This window comes from Diplotaxodon limnothrissa, linkage group LG15, assembly GCF_057381915.1.
Source record: "Diplotaxodon limnothrissa isolate DT_005_m linkage group LG15, D_limnothrissa_male_GT1.1, whole genome shotgun sequence".
In the NCBI taxonomy this organism is placed as follows: Eukaryota; Metazoa; Chordata; class Actinopteri; order Cichliformes; family Cichlidae; genus Diplotaxodon; species Diplotaxodon limnothrissa.
Window position 1 is genome coordinate 21010752 of NC_140610.1, and position 22193 is coordinate 21032944.

The 22193-nt window shown below is 40.0% G+C and overlaps 1 protein-coding gene across 1 annotated transcript in view; it reads left to right on the forward strand.

The window, feature by feature from the left end:
- Positions 1-22193, forward strand: part of fam184ab (family with sequence similarity 184 member Ab) — a 216477-nt gene that overhangs the window by 153705 nt on the left and 40579 nt on the right. The window contains exons 13-15 of the mRNA XM_085372694.1: positions 1581-1731; positions 8778-8990; positions 21718-21871. Coding sequence (XP_085228820.1) covers positions 1581-1731; positions 8778-8990; positions 21718-21871 — 518 coding nt within the window. The remainder of the gene's footprint in view (positions 1-1580; positions 1732-8777; positions 8991-21717; positions 21872-22193) is intronic.

Below are 22193 nucleotides of genomic sequence, written 5' to 3' on the forward strand. Positions count from 1 at the left end.
AGACTTTGTTGTCATCTCCACAAAATCAGCCTAAACCTAACACACAACATTTGGGGGAATTAGCTGAATTCTAGTTCCTTATTTTCCCAGAGCATACCTGTTAGATTTATTTGATACCCTCCAGGCAATCCATAATTTCAGTTCAGTCAAGACCCCTGTAGACAAAAGAAGATTAATATTTATGACTGGAGTAATTCATTTTTTGGCAGCTCCGTTCTGGGACCTTGCCACCCTTCATTATGGAGACAGTAAAAACTGGTGATGGGGAGGGCATCAGCAGGAGCACAGAGAAGATCAAGCATCATTGACAGCAGATTTCAGATTAAGTCAGATAAAGCGTGAAAGGAGGAGCTGGGGTTATTTATATAGCACCAATTCACAACAACAGTCCCCTCAATGTGTTTTATATTGTAAGGTAAAGACGCTACAATATTAGATAGAAACCCCAACAATCACATGACCCCCATTGAGCAAGCGCTTGGCGACAGAGGGAAGGAAAAACATCCGACAGAAACAGGCTCAGGGAGAGGCAACGTTCTGCCACGACCGGATGGGGGTGAGGGGAGGAAGAGAGGACAAAGGACACACTGTGAGAGAGTGATAGAGATGAATAAGAACTAATGATTAACTACAGTAGTGGTGTATGAATACACAGAGAGTGAAAAGAGATGAGTGAAGAAGAAAAGCTCAGTGCGAGGAGCCTGATTCAAAGTAGAGGGGCCTGATTCTAGAGTACAGGAGCAGTCTGAGACCAAAGTGATCTTTTAGGATAATATGGTGCTACAAGGTCTTTAAAATATGATACGGGCCTGATTGTTCAAGATTTTATATGTAAGGAGAAGGATTTTAACATCAGTTCTGGATTTAACAGGGCGACGATGCTAATTTGGGAGGAATGTGCTGTTTCTAGTCTCTGTCAGTACTCTCACTGCAGCACTCTTGATTGACTAAAGGGAGGGACTCCCCCAGGGAGTTTTTAGAGAAACCTGGCAGAAGTGGGTTGCAAAGTGGCTTCCACACTAAAGCAGTAGGCCCTATATTAAATTTGCCACCTGAATCTATATGAGGGTATCAGCTGACATGAGTGGGCGTTAAAATTATTTTATCTGTGGTCACTGCTGGGCTTGACTGCATGCCCTGATTGAACTAACGCTGTGCTCAATTTCTTGTCAGCACAGCACATAAATCAGTTTGAGAGTTGACACTTAATCAATATAGGCAATCCCCCAGTTCCAATGATTTATGGTTATTCACTCACAAGAAAGAAGTTTGAGGAGGTTCCCACTGTTTTCCAAAAATCTAATTTCCATCTTACAAACGGCGGTAAAAGTGCTGAAATGGAGCGTCCTCTGATCTAAGCTACCTGTCAGTAACGCTGCTGCTGAAGGGTCTTTATTGAGCTCACTAAGATTTACTTGATTCCTCTGTCACACTGTTTTACTCTCAGGTTTTCTGGAACTTCGCAGTTCACAGATTGAATTTGTGTATTTTTCCGCACAGGTTTTGTGAATCACACTGGATGATTAATAAAGCGCCTGAAACATAAACGCATATGTGTTTCATTTTGTGCTGTGCTATAGGCAGGAGTGTAAGAAGCTACGTGAGGAGCTGAAAGAGGAGCACGAGGAGGACAAAAACTCAGCCTTGGCTCAGCTGGCGCAAAGCAAGGAGCAGGAACTGAGCAATGCCAGGGAGAGCTGGCAAAGGAAAGTGGAGGACCTGCTAGAACAGGTGAGGCTCTTCACAATGGGAGCACAAACAGTGCCGCCCATCCTTCTGTTCACTTTACTGTCTCTGTGCAAAACACTAAAAGGGCACATATTGAAATGTTAAGTGAATGTTGGTGTTTATGTTGTGTTTTGGGAATTTTGTAAGTAAATATTGGTAGATTTTGAAAGACTACTGTGACTTAGTAAGCTCATAAATAGGTGTGAATTAAAAAGCTGCAGTGATGAGCAGACACACATTGAATACAAAGAAAAATCAAAACACATGAGAATAACATGAGAAAACAAACCAGTACTAAGGCAGGACACAAACAGGAAAACAGGACAATAAACAGATGATAAAACAAAGACAAAAGCAGAGATGTGACTTTGGTTGTGGTCAAATAGTCATTTGTACTTAAGAGGGCTTCTGATTAAATCATCTGCATGGCAGCTGTAATAAGAGCTGGTCAAATTCTCAAGTTGCAAAGAAAAGGTGCTTCAGTGCATGCTTCCTTACCTCCTTTAGCAGATGATACACTTCCCAACTCTAAGAAAATAAGGCCTTCCCAGGGTTCATAGCAGCACACCATTCAAACGTTCACAAACCAAAATGATCAACATACCTGACAAGTGAAACAGATGATGTAAATTACCGCCTGTGCCGTAATGATTTAATATGCCGATATGTTTTGAATCTTAACAGTTTGCCAAGCTCACTGTATAAATAAAGATAATTTTCCCTATTTCAAAGTTCAAAGAGAGGTGAATGTTGTTGTGTAACTCATTTTGCTGTGCTTTTGTTCTCATTTTCGGGGTTGCTGTACTTCCAGTTTTTGGGATTACCTTTAATTAGTTTCATGTCGGAGATTCTAAAAGCTTTAATAAAGGAAGCGTTTAAGTAGATGAGTGGACAACATGAGTGGACAGCATGGTGAGCCACATTTCTTATTCAAACCATTTTATTTCATTGTGACTGCAAAGTTTCTCACTTTTTCCCACTTGGTAATGGAAACATTATTCACATCAATGTCTAAGTTCATATAGCCTGCATAAAGAAAAATAATAAGAACAGATAAGGCTGTACTACTTCTGTAGTATCACCAGGGCTGACTCACATCACCCACCACATTATTAAGCACCCTAATGAAAGTGGTGTGAGCTGTGTGGGCCACTTTTGAAGAGGTCGTCTTCACACAGGTACTTCACCTCAAAGCTTTTGACACTGAAGTCAAGGAAAAGTAATTAGAGATAAACATGTGAGGTAATTGTGTTGGTTATGTGACTGCAACCTGAAAGTACACCAAGCTGTAGATAATTAGAGGGGAGAAGTCGATAAAGAAGAAAAAGGAGGGAAAACACACTACTGCTCATTATTGCTAATATTTTATTAACCAATCACATGTAACCAACTCAATGCATTTATGCATGTAGACATGGTCACGATGACCTGAACAGGAAACTAAAGCCACAATTTTCACACGCTCACCAAAATTAGACAGAACTGAAGATTGGGAAAAGTGGTCTAATGAGTCTCGATTTCTTCTGCAATATTCAGATGGCAGGTTCAGAATTTTTCTGCCTTGTATTAAAGGTTCAGGCTGGTGGTGGTGTAATAGTGTGAAGAATATATTTTTGGGCACACTTTGGATTCCTCAGTACCAAATGAGCATTGTTTAAATGCCATCCTACCTGAGTATTGTTGCTGATCATGTCCATCCCTTTTTGACCACTAAAATTATGTCATATTGGTTTCTTGACCATGACAAGGAGTTTACTCCAGTGGCCTCAACCAATCCAAAAGGAGCAACTTTGAGATGTGATCTCATAAAATCTCCCAAAATCTCTGAGGAATGTTTTCAGCACCTTGTTGAATCTCTGCCATCAAGAATTAAAGGCAAAGGTAAAAGAGGGTCCACCCCAGTAGTAACAAGGTGTGATAAATAAAGTGTCCAGTGAGTGTAGACACAAACAAAGGCATTGCTGAGAAAGGATATATTTTAAATAAAAACAGGAACAGCAAGAAACTAACAGCTTTTATTAACACAAGAAATCACATAGCATCTGTACACCAAGTGTGTCTGTAAAGTACTGTTACGCAACAATACTGGTTAAAGATTTAAAGGTTTAATCTTCAACTTACAATCAACAGACCTTTTTGAACACAAAATGCCCACAGCCTGGAGTCAAGTGGTTGTAATTATACCAGTGGTGAGAAAATCAATATGATGGGCGAAACATTATTGAAGCTATAAGAGCTACCTCTCTTCTAGGTGTATGTTGTGCCTGTGATGGCTTGTCTGTGCCAGACTCACAGATTTCCTCCTAACACTGGCACACAGATTCACGTATTCATTATGTGTTAGTGTTTAACGCACACCAGAGCCGGCTGCTGTAGCTAATGACTGCACAGTAATATTAATGTGGCATGACTAAGCTCTCCTGTGGTCATCGTACGTGCAGAATCAACAGCTTTATTTCTGTTTGTTTGTGCATGTCTCTTGCATTAATTGCTGGTCTTCAACATGCCCACCCTGTCATCGGTGATTAATGTGGCAGCTCCGCACCTCACAATCAGCTAAACCATATTTATTTACTCCAATGCCAAATCAGAGCAGCAGTCAGGCTCTTGACAAATACGCACTGATGGAGAAGAGGCTGTTTAGAAATCAAATGGCAGATGTCAGTGCCAGTAAGGCCTTGATGCACAGCATGCTCCAAAGTGTGTTTTCAAAAGGCACAAGCATTGAAAATATTAGTGTCGTTGTAAATAACGCCTAATGTGAATGATATATGCGGGTAATTTTGCACTCAAACGCAGAGTTGGTAAAGCTTGAAAACCTCCGCTTTGAATCTCAGTGAAAAACCAAATTAAAAAGGGTCAGTGGCATCCACACCATCACTGTCACAATATCAGATTTTCACTTCATGATTATCAACTTCAGGATTAACAAGAAGAAGAATTTGGCTGCATGTGAATTTCATCTTTGACTTATGTTCACTGTTTTTTTTTGTTTCATTTTTGGCAAATAAAATGCACCAAAGTAAGATAATATTGAGGGGGAAATGTTATAATATTATGTCTAATATTATCATATACACTATAGCTCATGGCTGTATGACTGTACCTCAGGAGGTAAAGCAGGTCATCTGTTGGTGGTTCGATCCCTGGCTCCCACTAGTCTGCATGCCAAATATCCTTGATAAGATATTAACCCCAAGTTGCTCTCCAATGCATCCATCGGAGTATGAGTGTGAATGGTAGTTAGAAAGCACTTAAAAGCATAGAAGACAGTGAATGGGTGAATGTGCCATGTTGTGTAGAGCTCTTTGAATACTCTGGGAGAGTAGAAAATATAAGAATCAGTCCATTTACCATTAAATAATACAGGGCTACACGTCTGAAACTTTGAATACAGTAAAGAACATAATAACAGCAGACTAGAAGCGAGCAGATGAGTGAAAACAGATCTTCCTTATTGAACTCATGCAAAAGCTTAATCAGTGTGGTTTTTAAGCCCAACCTCCATTATATGTGTCTATCTGACAACTGTGAGCAAGAAATTTCTCAAAAATGCCAGCTATAGCAAAAATGATACAAAATTAATATATGTAAGTTGTCAAATCTGTATTTCACTGTTTTACAAATCTTTTAGTAAATTTTATCAACAGCTCTCTCCAGTTTGGCTTTTTCCCTGTTTCTTTTAAATGTGCTGTAATCACACTGTCACCCAATAAAACTAACTTAAATCTATTAGTAATTAATAATTGTACCATATCATAATCTAACTAAAGGCTTCATGACTCAGTAGGTTTAACAGGTCAGACACATTATTGCTTCTAATCGTATCTAAAGGGTCGAAGTTTTTTTATGTTTCAATTAGCAGTTTTAGATCCATTCAAATGCAAAATTCAATTGGGGGTTCCTCAAGGGTCAGTCCTTGGTCCATTACTGTTCAACTTTTACGTGCTCCCACTTGGTACTGTCATAATATATATATATATATATATATATATATATATATATATATATATATATATATATATATATATATATATATATATATATATATATATATATATATATATATATATATATATATATATATATATATATAATATTTGGGGCAGGGATAGCTCAGTAGGTAAAGTGGTCGCCCCATGATCGGAAGGTCGGCGGTTCGAATCCACTTAACGGCTACCCTGAGGTACCCCTGAGCAAGGTACCGTCCCTACACACTGCTCCCCGGGCGCCTGCTTAGTGGGCTGCCCACTGCTTCACAGAGTGAATGGGTCAAATGCAGAGAAAAACAAGTAATTTCCCCATGGGGATCAATAAAGTATCCATTATTATTATTATTAATATAGCCTCATATTCTTATAGCAATGACACGCAGTTGTACTTACCACTTCCCTCTTATGATCTAACCTCTGGTCATAAACCAATAAGCTGCATTGATGACTTGAAGTCCTGAATGTCTCAAAACTTTTTAGAACTGAACAGAGACAGGACAGAAATACTTGTAGTCCAAAATGTGTTCATATTTATCATCCATTTCTCTAAAACACAGTGATCAAGTCACAAACCTTGGTGTCATTTTAAAAAGTGACCTCAGTTTTGATAACCACATCATTATAATTACCAGAACTGCTTTCTACAACTTAAAATGTATCTAAGATTAGAAAAATCTTCTCTAAAACTGACTCTGAGAAATTCGTTCATGCATTCAAATCAAGTAGGTTATATTATTGCAACGCTCTATTTGCAGGATTTCCCAAATGATCAACATCATCGGCATCTTCAGCTTGTCCAAAATGCAGCAGCCAGAATCCTTATAGGTCACTGTTTTACCCGCAATTTACCTGCATTACCCCAGTAATGAAATGACTTCAATGGCTCTCAGCGCAATATAAAATGTTGATTAAATTGAGATCAACTAAATCTGTGTGTCAAACAGACTCCAAACCCTTCTATTCACAAAGGCCTACACTTAATATTTTTTGTTGTTGTTGTTTGTTCTGTTTTGCAGTTTTCACTCCCTTAAGGCATTGTAAACTTTATTTTGGGGGGGAGGGGTTCATGTCTTAATATTTTGTATTAAGCAGATTTAGTTTTCATATAATGAAATGAGCTAAATAAATTAAATTTGTCTTTGTTTTCTAGTGTATGGTTCTAGCTTTACATGATTTATGGGAGAAACCCAAAAACCCCAAAAAGTTACTACTTAGAGAGGTCGGCACTGCTGACTTTATAATTGCAAGACATGCAAAATCACTGCCATCAGTCCAGGATTTACTCTCACTGTTGGCAATTTGTGATGACCTTCTTTTTTTACAGCTGGCACAAAACACAGTGAAACGAGGCACAGAAAGCTTAAAATGCCTGACATGACGTGCAAAATGTCCCTAAAGTGATGGGCTGTCATTATAAAAGTGGCATTTCATGTTGGTTACATAATCACCAGGTGATAATTCAACTATTCAAAATTGCAGCAACAAAACACAAAACCTTTTACTCTTAGTAGATAAAACAAAAGACTTTCCACTCTCAGTTTAGTAAATCAGGCCCCTGTTTTAACCTTAGTGGATATCAATGTTTGAAACAAGGATGCCAATGTGTATAAATGTAGGGAATGTGGAAACTGTTTAATACATTATGCAAGTTTTCACCTATTATACAAAAACCCTCCCCACTAAGTCCACAATTTGCAAGCTATATGAGCAAGTCAATTTTAGATAATACAGGATCAGTGTGCAGCATATATAATCATATGTGCCTGCTAATAAAGATTTGCCACCATGCAAAAAAATGTGTGACTCATGTCTGAGTGATAATGTAATTTCCAAATTAGTGAAGCAGTTCCTGCGGCAAAGCTACTCTATTTAGATCACAGAGAGTCTTTCCTGTTGTGTTTACTATCTCAGAAACGATTATCTGCAAGTGGCTGCACAAGATGATGGATTTATCAACAACTTTCTCCGATTATGTTTGACAGTATTGTTGTATTTTTAATTAAAAGCTCAAAGCCGGATAATTCGTTCAGCTTTCACAGTCCATAGAGCGGAGTTGCACATTCAGGGTACAAATGCTCCTGTTTGTCTGTGAGATCTTTACCCTGAAACTTGTGTAAAGAGGTGTAGGGGTGTGATCACAATATTCTGAGAATGAGTCCATGAAAGTCAGAAGTCTTAACTGATTTTCATTTCACTATCACCAAAGCTACAATAATAGAAATTCAACAATGACCCCCTACATGAAATTTAGGTCAAGAAGAGGAAGAGAAGTTGTGTGTGTGCAAGAAGCACACCATCAGAGCACAACTTTCAGGGAGTAATATAGAAACCGCAGACCCACTACAAGCTGTCTGTGAGTGCATAAGAAGACGATCTTAAGGGTGAGACTGGCTAAATTAAAATCAGCATTTTTGAATTTATAAAGCCTTTCTAAAAGATTTTCTGATCACATTCCAAACATCTGCTTTGTGAATGGATGGTTGCTTCTGTTTTAAGAACTGGGTTATTTTAAGTGATTTTATTGGCTCAGCCTACTTGACATTAAATTGTGTAGTAAGTAACTTATGGGCCCGTGACCTTAAATGAGTTTGATGCCCCTAAAGTTTACTGTCGATCTTCTTCATCGGGATTTCTGATTAGAATGTGTTTTTTGACCTGGCAGCAGTTGCATACAGTGCTGCCAGAGCAGCTTTTGCAAGGTCGTACTTATCTCAACACTTGAATTCAAAATCCTAAGCTGTCTAGACAGGTTAATTTTGTGAGTCACACTGCTGCCTGCTTTTAGTGCTATGTTCACAGCAAAAAGCTCTTTTGCTGGAGGTCTTGAGAGTATATATTTGTTTAAGGCAAATTGATTGCCAACCCCAACCTTCTACCTTTTTGTTATTCTGCCATGTAAAAATGCAGTTCCCTTGAGACAGCCTGAACTTGCACTTCCTGGACCACCTACCTGATTTCTATCCAACTAATTATGTATGCAGAGGTCTAGAGGCAGCGGCTTCTTCAACTTTCTCACTGACAATCACTGCAATATGTATTGTTCTTATTATTGTGCAGATATCCTTGTTGAAGCAAAGTCTGGAGATGCAGCTGTCCCAGTCGCAGTCGTCGCTGCAGCAGCTACAGCACCAGTTCAGCCAGGAGAGGGAGCACCTGAGGATGCAGCTGGAGGAGCTGCAGACGGAGCATCAGAGGCGACAGCACCGTCTGCAGGAGGCCCACCGCTGCGCCATGCAGGACATGGAGCACGCCAGGCAACGTGATTTGAAGGTAACATTAAAGTGACCCAAAAATGCTGCTATAGAGCTTTTTTGTCAAAGGTTCATTTGGTTGGTTGCAGCTTTCCTAGTGGCGTCTTTGTGGTTCCCATTTGCTGTGGGATTCCCAAGTACTTGTAGCTGTCCTCAATTTCTGCAATATCGCCTTCTGGTAGTGCAATCCCCTTAGTTCTGACTACCTTGCCTCTCTTTGTTACCATCCGACCACACTTCCCCAGATCGACTGACATTCCAGTGTTGTTGCTGTAGATCCTCGTGGTGTGGATCAGTGAATCAGTGTCTCATTCACTCCTACATCTCATCCATGTAGAGGAGGTGGATGATGATGGCTCCATTCTGTAGCTGGTATCCGTAGCCAGTCTTGTCAGTGAGGTTCAGGCCTGTGCAGAACAGCAGTGGGGACAAAGCATCTCCTTGGTAGATCCTGCAGTTGATGGTGTCTTGTGCTATAGGCTTAAACTTGGCGTGACGCGGTGTTATTCGCCATATCCCCATTCAGTTCCTATCTATATCTATATCATCGATAGATAGGTCAAAAACAGAATAGAGAAGACATACATTTTGTGTGACTTTATCGGTCTCTCCCATTGATGTGGAAGAACTTTGGTCCATTCTTCTTTCCAAGAAGTTTATAGGTATTGAGGTTTACACGCTTTCATTTATACACAGCTCTTTTAAGGTCCCACCGCTGCAGGTTGAGCTCCCGCACTTTGACCTGGCCATTGAAACACCTTGATTCCTTTACTTTTTTAGCCAATCTGTTATAGATTTTCTGCTGTGCTTGAATTGTCCTGTTGCATGAGTTTGGGCCAAGCTTGAGCTGTCACACAGGTAGCGTATACAGAGTTGTCTCAGTCAATGCTAAGTGTCCAAGTCCTGTGGCTGCAAAACAAGCCCATATCATCACCCCACTTTGGTCTGGTCTATCCAAAGCACTGAAGTCTTACAATTTGTTTAAATACAGCTTTCCAAGCTTAAGCCATGCTGCCAAGTTCTTTTTAGAGAGAAGAGGCTCCAAACAGGCCATACTTGTTCAGTCTTTTTCTAATTGTACTGTAGAGTCTGTGATGTAGCTCTTGGGTTTTTTGCTGTTTCTCTGACATTGGGGTGAATTTAGCACTGATTGAACAATTGTGGCATTTTGTTTACACAGCACCTGAAGCTCCAGTACAGCAAGGAGCAACATTTTCTGCTTTTAGAGATTTTCACACTTGCTGATAATCAATTTATCAAGTGCCTCTGATTAGCCGCTACTGGCTACTACTTGCCATCTTTATTTTTTACAAAAGCAGTAAGAGTGTACTTAAGTTTTTAACAAGTACATAGAGTCCTCTGAAAACATTCTTTTTCTATGCCTGAAAGTTTTATCGATGGAAAGGAAATAAATCTAAAAATGTGTCATGAAGCAGTCTGACTGGCAAGATTTATACTGCAACACAGACTCGGGCCAAATCAGTACCATGAGCAGTAGACTGATCAGCCCAATAGACACATTTTGTTCATTGCAAATTACATGAAAATAATAGTTTATGTCCTATTTCAATCTTTTTGGATGGACAAGCTGCTAGACCTGCCACATTACAATCCCTTTGCACAACCCTGTGAAGACAAAGAGACCAATGATAACACACTGCAGAGCAAATAACTTTTTAATCGCTGCTGTTGTGTTTGCTGTTTGAAAGCTGAATTTGAAATTGATTTTGCTCCTGACAGAGAGTCTTTCCAGCTCAAATAGATCAATAGGCCTGCAGACAAATACAGAACTTAATACAAAATGTTGTTGGGAAGTGTGTACTGCTCTCGCTAATCAAAACAAAGGATGTGGGTGACATACGGAGAAATAAAACAGTAATTATAATAATACATCTCAGCGACCCTCGGGACCCCTACGTCTCTCTGCTCTGCATGGAGCATCAATCAGCAGTCATCAGTGAACACTGTCCTCTGCACTCAATGTTCCCCAATCACCGAATACAGTGCATTATTATTTCTATTTAGTTCAAAAAGTGTGTTTTCTAAGACCACTGGGCCTTCTTCAGTTCTGAATTAGTTGGTTTATTATCTGGTTTATTAGCTCTAAGTGCTAAACCTTTAACCTAAATCTAAGCCTAAATTTAAACTTAATTCTAACTTTTACCCTAACTCAAACAGACTAACACAAGGGTGCTAAAAAGTGAGAGCTGATCAAGATGTTCTACATGTTTTCATTTATCTGTCTTTGTTTTCCTGTGGCAGATGACTTTAGTGACTCAGTCATGTTCTTTGGATGAGTAATTCTCAACAAAACAGCAAATAACAATCTGCCCATTCTCCACAGCCACATTTTAATAGGACTGTTACACACACACATGTTCAGTGAGTGCATCCCTTCAGCTCACCACTTTATAAAAGAGTCGTTTTATGATTGCCTCTGTGTGACACCTCTCAATTATAGCTACAAAACTATCTAGGTTTATGTAGATTTCACTATGCCAGACAGGGTATTGCAAAAAGAAAAAAAGAATGGTGACATAGACAAGAGACCGAGGATGCAACACCATCAATCTCTGGGTGATCACTTTGCACAGGTCACGTGGTAGGATAGCTCTAAACAGTCATGGTCAGACCCAGACTGATGGCAGTCACTGACACAGACTAGCGAAGGTTTGTAAATACCTTACAATAACACAGAGAAGAACATAAAAATTTGCAAAATGTGAGCAAACACTTGGCAACAGTGGAAAGGAAAAGCTCCCTTTTAACGGGAAGAAATCTCCATCAGAACCAGGCTCAGGGAGGGGCAGCCATCTGCCTCGACCGGTTGTGGGTGAGGGGAGGAAGACGGAACAAAAGCACGCTGTGGAAGAGAGACAGAGGTTGTAGAAAATAGATACGAGTGGTTTAATTAACTCCATATGCAGCAGGAGTCCAAGACTACATCATTTTTACTCCTTAAAAAAAGACCCGATGGGTTTTGCCATTACCCCCCCAGGCCGACAGTAGTCCTCCATTTCAGCATAATAAGAACTTTTAGTTTTTATATGTAAAATGTTGCATTCCTGAAAAGTTTCATGCTGTTATTCAATGTAAATAGTTTAAACGACTACATGAACTGTGAGCTTACAGACTCCTGTTATCCTCTCAGCCAGTTAGAGATGCTCCTCGGGAGAAGTCTTACTTGACTTTTGAATGCAGTGGAGCCTTGTCAGAGTCAAGAGTAGAGTGGCAGTGACTCATCTCCATCATTACTCGCCCTGACTGACAGCAGACAGCCTCTGCATCAAGCAGCTCTACTGACAGCTCTGTGTTTCCTCTTTATAATGTCAAAAACATGCAAGTATAAACACAACATACCCTCTCCTCAAGGTGCCAAGAAAATGTTCTTCAGCACTAATCCGTCCATTTCACAGTCAAGGTCGATTTGGATCAGTTTTACATCACAATTCCAAATCCCGTCTCCGTCTTGGACGCTGTAATTGTATTAATACTTTAAGTAGAATGGAGGTCAGGAAGCAGCGTCCTTATGATGTCTTTCTGGCATTTCCCACAGTACACATTTGTATGAGACTGTGTGTGTGTGTGTGTGTGTGTGTGTGTGTGTGTGTGTGTGTGTGTGTGTGTGTGTGTGTGTGTGTGTGTGTGTGTGTGTGTGTGTGTGTGAATGATAGAAAACAGTGAGTCACACAGCTCTTATGAAATCGACAGTCTTCATTATTTCCCCGTAAACCGAACTGACTGCTGTAACAAACACGCTCCTCTCTGTTATCTTCATCTCCTCCTCCACTTGTTTCTCCTCTGATGCAAACGCACACAGCACTGGTACATATTTGCTCACTATACCCACAAAATTGACCACTTTTTTTGTTGCTCAGAGTACTTCTTCCTCTGTCACAGACTTAGTTAATAAGCTGGGAAACCAAGTGTTAAAAGCTTTATGGAGGGCTTTTATGGTGACGGGGTGTTTGTTTCTGTCGGAGCGCAGGGAGAGAAAACTCAATTATCCCGTGTGGAGGCATTTGAAGGATGATTTGTGATTTGTCAGTGTGTGTGTAGGTGTGTGTGTCTGTGCGGGGTGGGGGGGGGTGGGGGGGTGATGAGAGGTACATTCATATTGTCTGGTGTTATCTCTTCACACTTCACAGGAAGTTATATCCAGGGAGTAATACATTTGTTCCAAATCCTTGCTATATACGCACATACACACACATTCAAATAACCAAAGTTTGCTCCCAGACTCTCTGCAACAAAAAGCTGCAAATAGAAGCAGTGAATGAGGGTGAGGCAATTGACACTATATGGAATTTCCTATCTTTTGTCTTAGTTATTTCTCCAATACTTACTTGCCTTCTTTTGTCTGCACGCTAAGGGAAAGAATGATTTCACCTTCAACAGTGGTGTTTTTTAAAAGGATATGTAGATATTAATTCAAATAAATATTTAAAAAATTGCAGGCACCCACCACCCACTGAAATATCACTGTCAGATGGATTGATGTTATTCGTTTTACTGACATAAATCCTTCCTGTTGATGCAGTCATGTAAAAAGGTTTTCACACAAGATATGAAGTCCTGTGAAAAGTAACACTAACTGCTTCAATAGGAATTTAGAGGGTTACATGTTAAACAGCCTCATTGGACTAGTCATGTGTCTCTAATCAAATGCACTTGATTGATTGATAATCAGCAAATGTGACCATCTCTGTAAAAGCAGAGGTTGTGACAGTCACAATCTTTCCAGCACTTTCAGCCCAAGTTTGGATCGTGTAGTGCATAGAGAAATAACAAAAAATCCTAAAGCTACATCTCAGACTCAGACTTAAGCTGGTGTGTTAAATACTAAAGTTCATAATAAGCGTATCATTAGAAAAAGTCTGATCAACTATGACTTGTTTTAAAGGGTTGCCGGCAGAAAGCCTTGGACAGTATGGCTTAGGTTTGTATCTGAATAAACCACAAGACATCTGAACCAAAGCTCTTTGGATAGACAAGACCAAGGTGGAGACAAATGCTTCGAACCAGCTGTCAAGGGCAGTGATGGAGGAGTGATGATCGGGGCTTGTTTTGCAGCCATGGGTCCTGGGTACCATGTAGTCGCTGAGCCAACCAGCTCCTCTTTATACCAAAGTATTGTAGAGCCAAATGTGAGGCCATCTGTCTAACAGCTAAAGCTTGGTCTACATTGAGTCACACCATAGGACAATAATTCCAAGCACAACAGCAAATCTACTACACTGACTGAGACTAAGTCCAGACCTCAACCTAATTGAAATCCTGTGGTGGGACCTTAGGTCAGCTGTGCATAAACAAGTGACCACAGTGGTTCTATAATTTACTGGCTCATTGGGTATACTTAGTTCACACAGGACTTGTAAGATTACTGTGAAAATGTAAATTGTCGTGCCTGTGAATCAAGATTTTCTTCTAATTTGTGCATTACCTAGTGTTACCATCCATGGACACTTAAATTAGATAGTAAATTTTTTTTTAGACTTATTTGAACTTTAAATTTTACTGGTCACCACAACAGAAAACAGCATGCACCACTCAGTATTACTCCCATATTTTTTATCCAGAGTTGCCTCGGTAGAATGTTTCTGATTCGTGGTACTTGTGTAGCGCTTTTCTACTCTTTCTGAGAGAATAGAAGTACTTCTGGACATCTCCCATCCACACAGCACTTTATTCTGCTGTTAACCTTTTTTTTTTTTCTTATCACACACACATTCCCACTCCAATGAATTCACCAGGGGCAATTTGGAGTTCTGTGTCTTTCCCAAGGACACTTCAAGAGATGGAGTGTATGAGCCAGGGATCACACCACTGACCATCTGACTAATAGATCACCTCCCTTCCTGTACAGCAGCAGCCCAGTCAGCAACAAAAATGTCGCTGGTACCATTTTGTTAATCACAAGGTCATCATGCACTCAAACAGTTCCTGCTTTTGTCAATTTTACTTTAAATGTCATGATTAATTACAGAACACACATAATGCTGTGTTGAAGAAGCATAGAAACTGACTTTTAAGGCAATAAACTCTTCTCATACATCAAGCGCATCAAGTGGGGTCGTTTTCTCTGGCTTCAATTCAATCAGATTTCTTTTTCCAGCCACGAGAGTTGCTTTTTTCTGCCATAATTCTTTATGTAGTGAAATAATTATCTATGAGGAATGCTGAAAGTTAGTGTGCACATGTTCAGACATCACCTGTGCTACTTTTCTCCTGATCTGATCTGACCTTCAAGTCCTGCATTAAAAAAAAAAAAATCACCAAATCCCCTCAATCATCTCTGGAATAACGGCAGAGTGCAGTCATTTCCCACAGTCAAACGTTTTTACTAGTCAGGTGGTGTTCTCTGGTCAAAAAAGCTTTGAATAAGGTGAGCATTATTGTATTACAGCAGCTTCAGGGTTCAAACATGTTACCTGTCTTAAAACCCTTGTGTTGGCTGCAGGTTAGTTTAGGCATTAAGATTCTACTCAACAGTCTAAGATCTTGAATGCACATTAGACAGGCTTTTAAGCCACATCTCTTTCAGATGCCTCACTTTCTCCACCTGGGGACTCTCAGTGGTCTTCGGGGTCAGGATTCAGAATTGCACTAAAAGCAGCTGAATCAGTTTGCCACAAAACCTGAGGGTCAATGTTCTCAGTTCATGTCTTTGTATGTTTACCCGAAGCTCTTGTTCTTCGGTATCACCACTTTTACTTGTTAAATGGATTCAGCCACCAGAAAAGTAACAAATATTGACTGCTTGGTAATGGAAAGAAGATTGAAGAAGCAGGCCTTCACACACAAACAGCACAGAGAGACAAGACAGGGGAGGAGGTGAATGTAACAACAGTTCGGTCAGTTTGTAATTAAAGGATTCACTGCAGTTAAGAGAAACTAATGCTCTCCTTTTAATTAAAGGAATAAAAGGTATGCTTTTAACTGACTCGGGGCACAAAAGCAACAATGATCAATACTGATGAATAAGATAGATTAGTGGCTTTTAAAACTCTTACAGGATTCGCTGCACATATGAACTCAGTGAAGGACATTAAGAATATCTATGATAATTAAAGGCTCTCCCAGATCTTAAAAAACTGCAGTGGTGCTACTTCAAAGTCAAACTGTAGAGCTTGTGTTTTGTGATGTGTTCAAGAGAAACAGAATACTTAGGCAAGGATTAGATGGATTAAATCAAGTCCTTAAGATTTGCTCAAGTCTCAAGTAAGGGCCAGTGGACCAACACCTAATCTTAAAAAGGAAGACAGGGAAAGAATGAGGCCCTAAATGGATTATTTGGAAGTATAAAATTGAGTGTAGTGTTGTGTCTCATGTTGGACACGATAGTAAAGTAGGCTGCCATGATTTATCTGCAAGCCCCTTTGTTACCCTCCTCCGGCCTAGCTTCTCTTTTATATTTGAGTGAAAGAGGTCTTTGCTGCTTTTCCTTCTTGGGCCGGGCACTGAGCATATATAGGGTACATTTTTCAATCGAAATGCTTATTTGCACCACTTTATGTTGCCATAAAGTGGTGCACACTTTTTGGCAGCATAAAGTGTGCACCACTTTATGTTGCCATAAAGTGATGCACACTTTTTGGCAGCATAAAGTGTGCACCACTTTATGTTGCCATAAAGTGATGCACACTTTTTGGCAGCATAAAGTGTGCACCACTTTTGTGTTGGAAGATTTCAGCTTACAACATCTTGAAGGTCACTTTGCATGTCTATTCTTTTATCTGTGCCAAGATTATACCAACCGCTTACTTCACTCATGGCGTCAGGTTAGCTACATAAAGGTCGACGAAACACAACCAGACAACAAAATAATAATCCTTGCAGTATGGTAAAATTGAAGAAAAAAAAGAGTCAAATTTACACCATAGAGTATTTTCAGAAAAGTTTATCCATGACCTTGATCCTTGAGGTTGAGGTAGCTGAGATTCAAACATGTCATCGATTTTTACTAGATGCACCAATGGTATCAATTTGAAAAAGTTATGTTGCATCGTTCTCAATTTATCACATGTGAAAATCATGACTGAGGGGTTAAAAGTGCTGGAAACGGCAGTTCCTTCAGTCGCCACTTGAGGCAGGCTCAGAAAGTGAATGAGCACTCATAGACTCACATGTTAAAATGCCCCAATTTACAGCAGAAGCAAACATGTTTTCAAGTTAGTACAAAAATGGTTTTGGCTTCGGTGGATAGTTTGACATCAGCTGTTTAGCGAGTCAATTTGTTTTATAGTTCATTGGTCTGGATTAGGGATGGGTATCGTTTAGGTTTTATCCGATACCAGTACCAAACCGGTACTTTTTAAACGGTGCTCGAACCGGTGCTTAAAGAATGGAGAACACACACTTTGTCCAAAAACCTCTCGTGTTCAGCTGTTTTTTTGTGAAAAGATAACAATGTTAGCCTTTTCTGCAGCTATAGGGGATTTATGGCATCACTCTTGGCTGGAAGCAGTGCTTAAACAATGGAAAAAACAAATTTTGTCCAAAAACCTCTCACGTTTAGCCGTTTTCCACTTTTTCTTTGGTCATTTTAGCCTTTTTGGCCAGGGTGAAGGGAGCATCTGCCATCAAACAAGACAGCCGCATGTAACTATGACGGTGTTTGCTAGTTCACCTTACATGCATTAATTTAATAACGTGGTTAGCCTACTCAATGTAAATTACACACGAACAACATTAAGCGACTCACCCAGAGAAGAACGGCTGCTGCTGCCATCATCATCCTCATCATTCCTGCTACACTGGCAGGGCTAGGGGCCAGGACTCTACTATTCGGATTCTTGGGGGATGTTGCTAACTCCGGGTCGATAACAGCCACCACACCCACAGTAGATGTGCTCGGTGTGAGGTCTTGCAGCAAGCTATCAAATACGGTGCATTTCTCGGCTTTAAAAAAAAAAACCCGCTATGTGTCGCCAGGTGTTTCATCAGATTCGAGGTGTTACCTCCTTTGCACAGTATCACCTTAAAGCACTTGTTGCAGGCTGCTGAGTTTGCATCTTTTGCTGTGAAGTACAGCCAGACTTTGACCGCTTCACCTTGGGCATTTTTAATCTGTAGCTCTGCTCTAAAAGAACGTACGTACCTGGGCCCGCCTACTATCCTCGGAAACGTAAAATGATTGGCTAGAATCTAAAGTGTATCTCAGCTCAGGAAAAACAAAGCACCGAAATGTGCGCTGCTTTTCGGTCTGGTTACTACCGTTTATGTCAGAACCGGTGCCATTATGGCACCGGATACCGGTACCCATCCCTAGTCTGGATACAGACTTTTATGTCCCTTGTTTGTGTGGTTGGTTTCTGTTTGGTAGATTTGGTAGAAAAAAGAAACTGTGGTGGCAACCAAAACATCAAATTTTAGGCATCAACATGTGAACTCCATACGCAGTGGATTAAATCACACTGGATTCATTCATCATTGATACTCTGACTGTGTTTGAGATTAATCAGAATAATGTTGCCTTTTATTAAGTTGCTGAGGATTGTTACGTTATCTTTTTAGGACTTAATGTGATTCTAAAGTGCAAATAGGAAAATTATGTAAAATATAAAACAGCTTTTCATCGTGAGAAAACAGAGAGCCCTGTTATAGCAGATAAATGACTGAATCCACTATAAATAGCAGTTATTTCTTTTCTTTTTTCTTTCTGATGTCATTAATGCACTGTGCTGCTTTTGGTGCTTTTGAAGGGTTGCCATAAAAACAGCATGGGAGCCCCGTCGAACACTGAATAACCAGGGCTGCTGTCTGCCAACTCAGAGCGAGCCTCATTTCAATATTCAAGCATCTCTTCAATCCATGTATCATTTCCCAAAGGCATTACACACTGCTGAATCAAAATGCAGATGTTTCTGTCAGCCTCATTTGAATATCATTTTAGATCATTCTCGCTGATGGATTGTGGTTTAAAATTTACAAAATGGCACCTGAACATTTCACTGACAAAGAAAAACGAGCTAAACTCAGTGTGAACCGTGGTGTGCTTTAATGCTTTGTGCAACAATGCAAATGAGATCTGAACGTCATCCAATATTTCACGACTGCTGATAGAAAAAGTATCAACGTTTTCCTTATTTATTGTCATGCTGGGTTAGTTATCTTGATACCATTTTAGACAAAGATGATTAGGTGGTTTGTCCAGAGTTGGAAAGAACATTTAACACTTTATATCGAGGTTCTTGATAAATTAAAAAGTCACTTGTATTGTTCTCATCTTTATTTTACATTTTTTGCCCTCATTGGTTTGACCATTTTCTTGGGGCTTGACATCAAGACTGAAATTCTATTCTGAACATAGAGTGTTACCAAATGCATCTGGCAACCAAAAATCTAATCAGACAGTTAAGCATTTAAAAGTTTTATTAAGTTCAAGAGTTGGGTTTTAGAGAGACGCACTGGAGTTTCTCAGATTAGATGATGGACTGTTGAGCGATTTTGACCAAGATTAGAAATCAGTGCATCAGAGGGACAGCTCAGGTTGGGTGTTTTGGAGACAAAGTTAGAGGTGACTCTAAGATAGTTTGGACATGTACAGAGGAGGGATAGTGGATATACTGGACAAAGGATGTTGAAGATGAAGCTGCCAGGCAGGAGGAAAAGAGGAAGACCTCAGAGGAGGTTTGTGGATGTCATGAAGGAGAACATGCAGAGGGTTGGTGTGACAGAGCAGGATGCTAGGAATAGGGTGAGATGGAGGCAGACAGTCCACTATGGTGATCCCTGCAGTTAAAGCCAAAAGAAGTAGTTTAGGTGGAGGCTACTTTCTGTAAATTAGAGGTATCATCATCATAAACACCTTTGTAAGCTTAGAAAAGCCTTGACAATGACTACTGTTAATCTCTAAAGAAGTCATATTGTACCAACTTATACCTGCATGTTGAAAAACAGCGCTTAAGTAGTACCCTGTGTGTGTAATCTCAGTGATAACTTTAGAGGACTGCTTTCTGGAAACAGAAATGAGGCTCCTGATAGATTGCAGAAACACTTTAATGGCCGTTTGACACAGAGACGTCAAATCCTGACAGCAACAGCAGCGCTGACTATTTCTCAAAGAAGTAAAAGCATGTTTCCTATAAACTGCTGCTAGAAAGGCACAAAGTGTGGATACTCACACATCAAAAACAGCCTTTTCCTGCCAGAGTAAACACTCAGCTGCCAGCAGCGTAACATTAGTAGGTCTTCACTGATGTTACTGTGTGTGTGTGTGTGTGTGTGTGTGTGTGTGTGTGTTTGTTTTGTGGCAACCCTCCAGTAAACAGTGCTAATGCATGATGCTAATGCTGTGTATGCTTGTCAGTTGTTTTTGCTAATAGTCAAATATGTTTTTCTGTTTAAACTGTTTAAGTTCTTGTTTGGAAACTAAAGTGGAAATCAAAGAGCTGAACGAAACAAAATGAACATATTTATTGTTTTATTAATTAAATAGTCGAGACTCTTGCTTTCAGATGCTGAATGTGACAAAAAGTTTCCAGAAAAGCTGAAAATTGGAAGTGTACACAAAGACTGCCTCTGGTGCCTTTAGCCTAAATACTAATTAATGTCTTTGTGCCTGTTCCTTCTTCATAGCACGACAACAGCAAAATTATCAAAAGAATCTGATGGCACATCACTCAGTTTTTCTCTCTGTGTCAATATAAACAGGTTTTTTGAAGGGTTACCATAAATTAATTAATTCCAGCAGGACATGATGTGAGCTCCAATCCTGGGAAATTGCCTGATACTCTTCTTAACATCCATTTGTCAGATCTTTCAGGATATATCTGCAAGCTTCTTAGAAACCCACCTCTATCCCATCTCCAGATTTCCATGTTTGCATGCAGAAGGATGAAGAGCAGGGATGCGCCAATCCATTTTTATGCCTAATATCCCGACGGACACCTTAGCTTTGTGTATCTGCCATTAAAATAGTGATGTAATACCTAAGCAGTGTGACACAAACAGAAAACAAAGACTGTCTGCCTTCAAAGTGAAAGTTGGGTGTTTTGAAACATGCTGGTTGCACCAATAAAGCACGCCGTTCAGTGACGGTGAACACTTTAGTTCTGGTGTGCCGCACTTTTCCAAGTTCAGTAGCTAGTTGGCAAGTGTTTGCAGACAGGATTTTTTTTTTCATGCAAACTAATGGCAACCAGAACGATCTTCCAGCATCCAAAGCAGATGGAAATATGCAGCAATATGAATATGAAGCACTTCTGGACAGGAACGGCAAACCTTCTAGGAAAAGTGTTTATGAGACTTGAAATATGACGGAGAAAACTGTCTGCGCGTTCTTTAATATCACATCTCCAGAGCAGAGTGACTTATAATTTTTTCTGACATTTCAAATGTAAGAAATGTAAGAAAATAGCGTGTGCACTATGATGCATTCAGACATAGAAGGTGACCCCGATTTGTGCAGTCTGCAGCATAAATGGTGTGTTTCTTGATGCTTCAGTGGTCAGTTTCTCCTTTAGCTCATAGAGGATTTTAAATAAAATTGTTTTCTTTTACTTTCTTTCTTGCTCACTGTTCCATTTCATTGTTTTTATCCCTCTTGCCTCTTACTTTTCCCTCCCACTCCATCATTTCCTCCTATACTGTTCATTTTCTTGCATTTTTCCTGTCGCTGGTCTCCCTCTGGTCCTCCCACTCCTCCATTTCCCTCTTTCTAATTGTTTTCCTGACCTCTTTTTGTTTCTCTTTCACCCTCCTCTGTTTCCTTTTTTTACCCACCTGTCTCATCTCTCCATCAGGACCTGGAGGAGCGTCTCCGCCACCATCACCATGCAGAGCTGCAGTCTCTCAGAGAGGCTCACCGCCAGAGCATCGAGACGCTCAAACAGCAGTCAGAACAGGAGCTTCAAACGCTCCGCTTTGAACTGGAGGATGAGGGCAAAGCCATGTTAGGTAAAGTGTGTGTGTGTGTGTGTTTGGTTGCTCTGTCTTTGTGTGTGGGTGCATACATAAAAACATAAACAAAATAACCCACCCATGAATTTTAAGTATATTTTGCCTTGATTGGAGAGCTTTTATTCAGTCTGCAGTGATTTTTCAGTTTGAGCTGAAACTATAGAAAGAACAGAAGAATGTTTAAGTAGAACCGACAAGTTTAAACACAAATATGAATATATTTGTGTTTAAACTTGTAGGTTGAATATGAGACTATTGGCAGGACTTCAATTCAGCCATGAGATCCTCCCCCCTGTCTCGCTCTGTTTTCACGCTGCCA